At 30.0% G+C, this 10,609-nt stretch overlaps 1 protein-coding gene across 3 annotated transcripts in view; it reads left to right on the forward strand.

The window, feature by feature from the left end:
* LOC100569458 (modular serine protease) overlaps window positions 1-9,513 on the forward strand; it is a 16,428-nt gene extending 6,915 nt beyond the window's left edge. The window contains exons 5-15 of one of the 3 annotated variants that reach the window (XM_029486536.1): window positions 1,945-2,123; window positions 2,216-2,438; window positions 4,230-4,433; window positions 4,506-4,712; window positions 5,773-5,988; window positions 6,257-6,424; window positions 6,485-6,618; window positions 6,694-6,861; window positions 7,232-7,388; window positions 8,698-8,885; window positions 9,385-9,513. In XM_029486536.1, the coding sequence (XP_029342396.1) occupies window positions 1,945-2,123; window positions 2,216-2,438; window positions 4,230-4,433; window positions 4,506-4,712; window positions 5,773-5,988; window positions 6,257-6,424; window positions 6,485-6,618; window positions 6,694-6,861; window positions 7,232-7,388; window positions 8,698-8,882 (1,841 nt within the window). In that variant the 3' untranslated portion in view covers window positions 8,883-8,885; window positions 9,385-9,513. Of the gene's footprint in view, window positions 1-1,944; window positions 2,124-2,215; window positions 2,439-4,229; window positions 4,434-4,505; window positions 4,713-5,772; window positions 5,989-6,256; window positions 6,425-6,484; window positions 6,619-6,693; window positions 6,862-7,231; window positions 7,389-8,697; window positions 9,138-9,236; window positions 9,361-9,384 lie in introns of those variants that run through there. The other 2 variants (XM_029486535.1, XM_029486537.1) reach the window with 2 other exon arrangements.
* The last annotated feature ends 1,096 nt before the right edge of the window (window positions 9,514-10,609 follow it).

Raw genomic sequence — 10,609 nt, forward strand, 5'->3', positions numbered from 1 at the left:
CCCCCCCCCAAACAAAAATCTTTTTATATTGGTATTTTGTTTTGGGAAAATTGTTGTAATAAGAGACTTTCGGCAAACTCCCGACGGTACGAATAATAAATTATATAGCACGACGAGTCGACAAAATTATCGTCGATGACAATTTTATCATAGGTAGGCCTCGATAACTATTACTGAAATAATAACCAATTATAAAATCGACAAAAACAGCGATAACGACGTCAAGTGGATTTTATTTTATGAATTATTATAACAGCCTAATCAGGGGCGGATTTACCCATAGGCCACCAAGGCACGCGCCTAGGGCGCAAAATTTATTGGGGCGCAATTTTTTAGTTAATTTTTACTTTTTAGTTTTTCATAATTTCATAATTTATTATATATTTACCTAAGTTTATATATGATATTAATTTTTTCTTTTGTATACAACTTGCATGAAAAAGGAGAATGGCTCTCGTAGCCCCGTCGCAGTAACGTTTTAATTCATAAGCTATAATACCTAACCTCGCAGTTTGGGTTCAATCCTGCTACCAGCGCGCGCTGTGCCGCGCCGCTACGGCTAAGAGGCTCGATATCGGCACTTGCTAGGCAGTTGCCTATGTTAATACATGGGTGTGCGGCGTAAATACATACAATATTGTGAATGGCACATGCGCAAAACGCCAGCCAAGGCAGTCAAATATATATAGCAATCGGGCCGCTGGGTACATTGTTATACCCGCTCTACTAGCTAGGTGGGGGACCGCTCGCACAGTTCTTAGCAAGTAAATACAATTGGATTGAACCGCCTCACCCCGCACTCAGCATTCTTAGAATACTGGAATTAATTCTGGAAATCAGATGTCTTGATAAAGTAATTAATAATAATAAACATTGCGACGACGCGCGACGCTGGCACTATCGCCCGTCTCCTGCATAGTGCATACTGCTCAGAAATCTTATAGATTTCATCCAATTTTTATAGTTTATACGCCAATGTAAAGGGCGCTAATGTTGTAATGCCTAGGGGCGGAAAAACGGCAAGTCCGCACCTGAGTCTAATATAAAACTATTGCAACTATTTATAACTAATACCAATTTGAAACAAAATAAAAATGACGTTTAGTTTAACTATAATAACTTGTAATTTGTATCGTAAATATATTTTAAACCCCCCCCCCCCAGAAAAAAATCGTATCTACGCCACTCCTAAAGGATGATTTCTCAAATTTGTGTACACTAGTATTCGGTAAGCAAAACAAAAAACATAAAAAGCACAAATCGCATCATTAGAAATATATAACCACTAAAAACAAAATAAAGAAATGCATGTAATATAAAACGTAAATATTAACAGTATTATTTTTAACTTTACTTTAAAACTCCACCCTCCATGCATTTAAATTTGAAAAGTCTGTTATAATTTTATTTTATCTAAATATCAATCTTTAGTACGATGTTGTTCAATGTTTAAAACTTAAGTATTAGATAGTCGGTTCTGTCGCATTGAGTTTCTTAAATAAGTTTTGATTATTTTCAGTTTAGAGGGCGTGGGTGGAGGGGGTGAAAGGGATTGGCCGACGAGCCAAATATTCCACTACCCCCTCACAAATAAAAGAAAATATAATACGATGTTTATAATCTGTAATACTTTTATTAAATTTAAACATAAAATTATTAACAAGCAGTAGATATAACATACAATGCATGTCTCGTTGATAGTCGCACGCCGTTCTAATTATTAAAATATTTTTTTTAACCACAGCGTAAGTTATTTGATCCTCTAAGTCCTTCATTGAAGATAATATGGTAATCACACTGTATAATTTTAATTCGCAATCATGTAATTAATAATAATCATGGTTTAAAGTGCATTGAATTATCGGCTAACAGTTATTTTCATCACAGATTCCATTGCCATATCCTTGTAATATAGTACTTGTACTATTTATAAAATATTTTTAGTTTCAGGACAAGGGGTGAATAAGGGAGACAGTGGTGCAGGCTTATGCTTTGTACACTCTAATTTTTATTATTTGACTGGTATAGTCAATATGAAGGATCCAAATACAGATAAATCAATCGCCGTTTTTACAGAAGTAAAGCATCACATTCAATGGATTCGTGAACTATTCGACAAATACGTACGTAAATTGGCTTGGTTTATTTTCAATGACAACTTTTGCCTAAAAACTAAGATATTTTAGAAAGAATATAATATATTTTTAACATTTAGATTGGTCGGCTAACAATGAATTCATGCGTTTTACCAACTGTCGAAGGAGTTGTATATTCTTATGAAGGTTCCAATGAAATTTTATCTCACGGGACAATTATTAATCATCATCTTATCGTTATTGAGAACTGTGAACTTGGATTTCATAAGGCTTATCCCAATAGTTTTAGATTTTGTCAGGAAAATGGAAAATGGATAACGGTTTCTGATAAATTATGTTTCAGTAAGTCTTGTGTTTATAATAATTATTTACTATTACATATATATTAATACTATTATTATTATTATCATAACTATTATTATCTCTACTTCTATCGCCATTGTTGTATTTTTGACACCCACAGTTCTTACTTTTCCGGCAGCTATTTTCCTAAAATGTTGACCTGACAATTACGAACATAACAAAAAAAGAAATCGAAATCGGTCCATCCGTTCACACGTGATTCCATAACACAGGATTATGGTCCATTTTTATATTATATACAGATTTTATTCAAATAGATAATATATTACATTACATATACAAATGTCATATACATATACATGATATATTACATTACATTAGATAGATATCATCGCAGTTGTACTAGTTTTGCGCAGTATGCTCATCTCCTTCACCTCCGTCTCATGTCGTAACTCTCCACTTCTCATTGGTTGATTGTGTTCTATGTTATATATGTATATTGTATGTATATGATTGATGGCTAATACGAAGTGGAGAACTACGATAAAAACGGAGTATGCGTATCAAAAATACTGTGATGAGACATATTATTTAATTTGTCTTGATATATTATATGAATAATAACGGGCTGAATTCCAGTATCACCAGTTAGTCATTTAATAGATATGACTATATAAGTACTTAAAAAAAAATAAATATAGAGGAAGAATATAAAAACAGAGTAAAAAATATACAATTAATTAGTAATATTTAACAGCATAAAATTAACTTGAATGGATTAGATAGACAATGCAAATTAAAAAATCTGTATAGAGGTGGAAAGAAAAAGTTGATGTTGGTGTTCTTCTTTTGTAAAGAGACAACGCTCTTGGAAAGGGGGAGTCAGTTAGATATAATGTGTGCAGTACGACGATACCTATATAAAAAAAACAGAAACTGAGTGGCTATTGTAAATAGGAACATGAAAAGGGGCGGAATTTAGGAGTGAAGGAGAATATTGGTAATATATTTAATAATTAAATCATATATTATGAAAGTTATGTATACTATTTTGCAAAGTAATGAAAGTGACATTTGAATATTTAATATTGATCTGATTGGATTGTAATAATGGGTTTATATGGGTATAATAAGTTTATAAGATACACATTTCTAAAAACGGTTCTTTATACATTCGATACTATTAAATATCAATACCTGAACTAGTGTGTGGCCTTGATAACCATATAATCGAACTATATTCCAATATTGATTTAATAAATACGTGGTGTAGGAGTATGCATGGTCGTTAATATTTAAATTGAAATAGATGAATACTGTTTTATATATCCTTAGACATTTAGGGTTTTTGTTAAAGTGCTTTTTATATGTTGATTCAATTTTGTTTTCCTTTATTGGTTAAGCACCGCCTACAGGGGTTATTAGCTTCTACAAGAGTATTACTTTTTTTCATTATGTTATTGTAAAATTCAGTTTTTGTTTTAAATTTAACAATCTTCAAGTGCTGAAACATAAGTATAAATATTTATATTATCAGAGAATAACGAAATTGACTATTTAATAGGGCTGAGGAGATATCATTATACAGGGTGGAATAGTGGAGATATCAGATAAATGACCTCCTTATGACATGACAGATGGGACTAACGGAACGTAGTGATTGAACAGAAAGCTTGTACTCTAGTAAATTGAAATCTATTGAGTAAATAGGACTTATACCATGATAGTATAATGGGTCATGAAATCCTACACGTTGAAGTGCAACAAACAGTATCTCATGATCAACCCAGTCGAAAACTGCCTGGATTTATTTTGATATTATGTTTATAGAAATGTGTCCACCTCTACTATCAGATACTTTAGATATTAAATGTACTCTTTATGGTAAGTATGCTGATTGTTCAAATTCATCGATGCCAGATACAATAGCAACACCATCATGTAAGCCAACATACACTGCACCAAATGAAATAGAAGAGTTATATTGTCAATCTAATGGAACGTGGAATAAACAACTATTTAGATGCAATCCATGTAATTGTTTTTTTTTTTATATTGCAAATACAAATCTTTAATTTATATATATATTTTACTAATTTACTACAGCAATTTCGTGCATTTTACCAACTGTTGAAGGAGTTGTATATTCTTATGAAGGTTCTAATGAAGTTTTATCTAACGGGACATTAATTAATCATCATTTTACTGTTATTGAAAATTGTGAAGTTGGATATCATAAGGCTTATCCCAATGGTTATGGGTTTTGTCAAGAGAATGGAAAATGGTTATCGAACTCTGATAAATTGTGTTTAAGTAAGTTTTTTGTATAGTTATACTAATTTATCATTATACTAGCCGACCCGTCACAGCTTCATCCGTGATTGGTTTATTTTGTTTTCGGACGATGTTTACGTACCTATAATTTTTATTCAAATTTTATCGTTTAAAGTGATCGGCGAGTAAATATAAAAAACGAGTAATGAAAACGTATTGAATTGTTTCTAGCGGTATTAATGGTAAATATATTTTTATAGCAGAACCCGTACACTTCATTACCCGTAAAAAATCGTAAATCTTAAAAAATTATGATTCTTCAACTATTTTGCGTGTAACCTGCTGCAGCCTGCAGTAGGTGCAACTCAGCCACCCTGGTAGGCAACCCGACTACGTCGAATCGCGGGCAAAGGGCAACTATTTTACCAATCACCTTGCTAGACAATGTTCAATAATTCGATTAGATGCAAGCTTGTAATAACCAAATAACCAATGGCAACCGATCATAAATAAACACTCATTTCTACTGTTGACTGTAACCAATGTGAACTATTAATAAATAAAAATAAAATTTCCGATGTGAACTACAATGTCCCTGTTTGAGCACTTCTTTGAAATGCAAATTTGGCAAATCCTTTTTCATTGCACAGTGAAAGTATTAGAAGAACCACTATTCTAAATTTCAAGTTCGTACGTTGAGTAGTTTTTGAGGTACAGGGATCAGTGAGTCAGTGATATTTGGGTTTTAGGTATATAATATATAGATTTCCTTCTACCTCCCCTCAGACAAAAAAATTAAAAATTGGGTGACATAGTGAAACTCAGGCATTTGGAACAACTCTGTGAAAAAAAAATTGGAAAAAAATTAAATAGTATAGTCACAAAATTAGAACATAAAAAAAGCATGTTCTTTTATATATATATAAGGATTAGATTAGCTTTGTTTTTTAATTTTTGAAGAACTTTATACTTATTTTTTAATAACAAAAGTGGTACTAAAATCTTCAGCAGACTGTCAGGTTAGCTGTAAAAAATTTCAGCCAAATCGGTTAAGTAGTTTTCTTGGTTATTTATAATTATAATTTATTTTTGTTTATAGAAATGTGTCCACCTCTAGAATCAGACAGTTTAAATATCAAATGTAGTCATAATGGTAAATATGCGAATTGTTCAAATTTATCGATACCCAATACAATAGCAACACCATCATGTAAGCCAACATACACTGCACCAAATGGACAAGATGAGACTCCGCTTGAATTACTTTGTCAGCCTAATGGGACGTGGAATAATAACCTGTATAGATGCATTCCATGTAATATTTTTTTCTGCCACATAAATATAAGTCTCTAATTCATATATATTTAAAAAAATGTATTTAACTTTTACGGTTTACAGTATCTAAATGTTTTTGTTTGTATGATGATAAAATTAAAAATAATAAATAATCATTGGATATGCATAATATCGCTTGGCGTACCTACATTTTTAAACATTTCATCATCATATCATTACGTTTATTCTATAGATATTGTTACCTATTAACTATTATCGTTTACATTTATTTTCAAATATTATCTTAGATTGTGGTAGAGAATATATCAAAAATCATGTATTGATCGTAAATGGTGAAAAAGCACCTGTTGGAACAGCCCCTTGGAATGTTGGAATATATCAATTAAACAAAAACAATTCCAATTATGACTTGATTTGTGGAGGATCAATTATTGCTCCAAATTTAGTGGTTTCTGGTAGTATCTTTGTACAAAAAATTTAAGAAAGAATAAAAATTAAATTAATATGATTTTCAGCGGCTCATTGTTTTTGGCAAAAAGGAATGTTATCTAAGAGAATATCAATAATCGATGGTTTATACAAAATTTCTGTTGGAAAATATGACAGAAATTTTACTGTTATTGACAATGACTTTACTCAAATAATAAATGTAAGTAATTAATAACTCAAAAGCCTACAAATAATCTGTATGATTTTTATAACATAAATTAAAACTGTTGTGCAGGTTGTGATGATTCACCTGAATGAAGATTATTATGGACCTACTGGGTTTCATGCCCAAGATATAGCTGTTATTGTGTTACAAAGCAGAGTTTCTTTTAGTAATGGTGTTTCACCGGTTTGTGTTGATTGGAATGGTAAATACAATGTAGTCAATGGAGATCGAGGGAAGGTTGGTGTGAAGTATTAATGAAATATCAAAATCATGATTAAGTTACACCTAGTTTATTATTGTGCCTACCACGATAGAAAAACGAATACCGTAAAAATCGTTGCTTAACTATGCATTTATATTATCATGTTGCCATACGTTACTAAGAATATTCTTTAAATTAAAACTATAAAACCATTAGACATATTATTCTTATTAATCTTAATTAATATTCAATGGAAGAACAAAATTTAAAAATTTTGATCAGTCAGACTTTATTAAACTAGTATAATTAATACTCAATAATAACAAGCACGTACAAAATTAAAAATATTATACGATAATAATTATAATTGTACACTACCTATAAAACTGTTTTATATTTTTACAGATTGTTGGTTGGGGAAGAACGGAAAAAGGTATTTCAAGTCCTGTTTTATTAGAAGCATCTTTGCCATACATTGACCATAGTACTTGTAGAGATATGTATAGAAGCGGATTTGAATTATTTGTGACTGTTGATAAGTTTTGTGCTGGTTCTGCATTAGGTAACTATTAATCATGAAAATGAACTTAATTTTTATTAAATTAATTAATCGCATTTTACAATTTGTATAAGAATACAAAAAATATATTTTTACAAATCTATAAAACAAACTCGTATATAGACTGCGAGCGTACGATGATTTGCCACACGAAATAAAACTATAATACCTTGTCAGTTGTTTTCAACTCCAAGTTGATGATCCATACTATACAATATTTAATTTTTCCGGGACTGTTAACTTATTGTAAGGCAGAATAGTATAATATGATTTCTGATTTTTTATCCGTTTATTGAGTGATTAACTGAAGATTTGTTCTCTCTCTTGTATGAAGATTACATCAATTGTTTCGCGTCTGCAGCAGGGGCTGGAACCTTACTAAAAGTAAATAGTTTTGGAACCGGAACCCTTCGAATTTTGGGAACCGAAACCTCGCCAAATCCCTTGTTTAAATTAATTTAAAACCCAAACCGATACTTTTACGTTGGTACAATTTTTTTTTACATAAGTATAAAACCAAAACAGGTAACGAAATTTTCATTTTTTAAGAACCAAAATAAACCAAAACCTTAATTTTTGTTTTTTTTTTTTAAATCGAAAAGAAACTGAAACCTAAATTTTAATTTTCCGGGAACCGAACCGGAACCAGAAATGAAATTTTAGTTTTTCTGGGGACTGAACTAGAACCGGAACCGTAAAAATCATCAATAAATCTTTCTAACTATTCATTATTTCATCCTTTGATGTTGAAGTTGTAGATCCTAAGGTCCACCCCTACACTCAGAATACTTTGGTCCAGATAAGTACCTTTTTACACGTTACTGTGTAGTGTGTTGGCTGGTTAACAGTGCAATGGTGGAAGTGTTAGTTGCGTAAAAATGGAATTTCTTGCAATTAAGCTGTCATAGTATAAGTTTTTCAACCCATAAAGGAAGGGCCTCGAGCAGACCAACAACAGCTTCCCAAAATAATTGTGAAAAACGCTATATTATAATATTAATTTCCAATTAACTTACCAATAATAATTATGGTTTGAAATTGATTGAGTTTTCTGCTAATATTTACTTTGATCACAAATTCATTTGATGGAGTGTGTGAGTGTGTCACAACTAAATATTATACTTTCATAGTTTATAACCACATTTGATTTTTTATCAGTATAATACTTATCACAAATACATACCTATTATGTGGTAATTTTCCTCTGCAATTAATACCCGACGTAAATCTGTATTGAACCATTATTCCCCAATAACAGACGTAAGATTATTAATTACTATTAATTTTTGTCTAATGTAGAAAACATATTTAGTTTCAGGACAAGGGGTGAGTAAGGGAGACAGTGGTGCAGGCTTATGCTTTGTACACTCTAATTCTTATTATTTGACTGGGATAGTCAGTATAAAGGATCCAAATACACATAATTCAATCGCCGTTTTTACAGAAGTAAAGCATCACATTCAATGGATTCGTGGACTGTATAACAAATATAACTAAGAAGTAAGAACAATACAATTTTGGTAATGTCATAAAAATAATTTATTTTAATTGTAATTGAAATCAATATTTGTATAAGTAGGTTTAAACTTACGTGTAACAATTTTTAACAGTTCTTACAACTGTCCATTTAAATTAACATAATGGGTATACGTATTTCTTAATACATAATTAGTTCCTAAGCAATATATATATATTTATTTGACACATATTAAAATTGAACAGCTTTTAGCATATACCAATTTTTCTTTTTACATTAATATTGTTTTATAGTACTTACTACCTATTGTCTATTGTATTTGATTTAACTACTAGTCTTAATATTACTTTTATCAAATGTATTGTTTAATTTAGACTTGGATTTTTTAACGACGACTTCTGCTTCAAAACTTACATATTTGAGGAAGCATATGTATTTTTTTATATTATTGATTAACAATGAATGTTGATACAGACCATATAAAAATGTGTATAATTATTTTTTGTTATTTTTTTTTTACAGTTTTTCTATTAGAAAAAATACTTTGATTTTCTACTTCAATATCTTTTCTGTGGACAAGTGGTTCTAGTTAATACTTTAAGAGATAAAAATTGAAAATTCTTAATAGAATTTAAGGAAAGGATTTTGTAAGCAAAAACAGTGCTTAATTAAATCAATTTTTTTTGATAACTCACATAAGAAAATTTGAAATTTTACGTATATTTTTTTTTAAATTGTTGCTGATTCAACTTATTGTATTATTGATAGGAAAAAAATGACTTTAATTTTAACTATGTCATAAAATATACGCTAATATAGACGGTTTCATATTTCGTGTTCACCGTTTGCTCAGAATCGATTTTTGGATACAATGATATTATATTATTCGAATCACAAATTAAAATTATTCAAATTGTACAGACCTATCCGCTGTGGATTCTAAACGTTCATGATTAACCTTCACCATAAGGACTTGAAAGGTATTTGATTACACGGTAAATAAAATAGTTATAATGATTTGACACAATTTTAAACTTGTACTTTATAATAATATATAAGCAAAATATTTAAGTGCTGTGCAGTTTACAACTGAGCTTAAGTAGAAGTAAATCCCTGGGATCTTAATTTTTCATGGTCAACTCCGTGCAGGGTCAAAAACATTTTTATGTAACTCTTTTCTAATCATATTATTATTTTATTTTACAATGCTAATAGAAAAATGAGGTACTGATAGAATAATCCTAACCACTAGTGTAGCTAATTAGTCTATCTATTGCGCCGTGTGATATAAATACATAGTAGCTACCTAAAACAAATTGTAAGTATTGGAAAATAAATAATTTAATTTTTGATTAATACAACAAAAAATGTATTAAGGCTTACCAAACGTTGGGATTAAACATACAAAAACAGTCATTAGTAATTTATTTTAATTGTTACAAATTAGATTATTTAAATGTTTTTAATAGATAGGTGCGCAATATCTATATAACGTAAGACGATATATGATTTTCGTATTTGATAGCAGTTATGTAACTTTAAGTTGCACAAGAAAGAAAATGCTTATGAGTTGTGTTTTCAATAAAAAATTATAATCGAAATACTGACCTAATAACCGACACGAAAAAAAAGAACAGTCTTTGTTGTTACTTGCTTATAATATAGATTTTAAGATCATACCTAGCATTAAAAAATAATCTGGTGACACAAACCAAGGATGGATAACATTTGGTACTAGTATTTGCCT

This window comes from Acyrthosiphon pisum, chromosome A1 (assembly GCF_005508785.2).
Source record: "Acyrthosiphon pisum isolate AL4f chromosome A1, pea_aphid_22Mar2018_4r6ur, whole genome shotgun sequence".
Taxonomy (NCBI): domain Eukaryota; kingdom Metazoa; phylum Arthropoda; class Insecta; order Hemiptera; family Aphididae; genus Acyrthosiphon; species Acyrthosiphon pisum.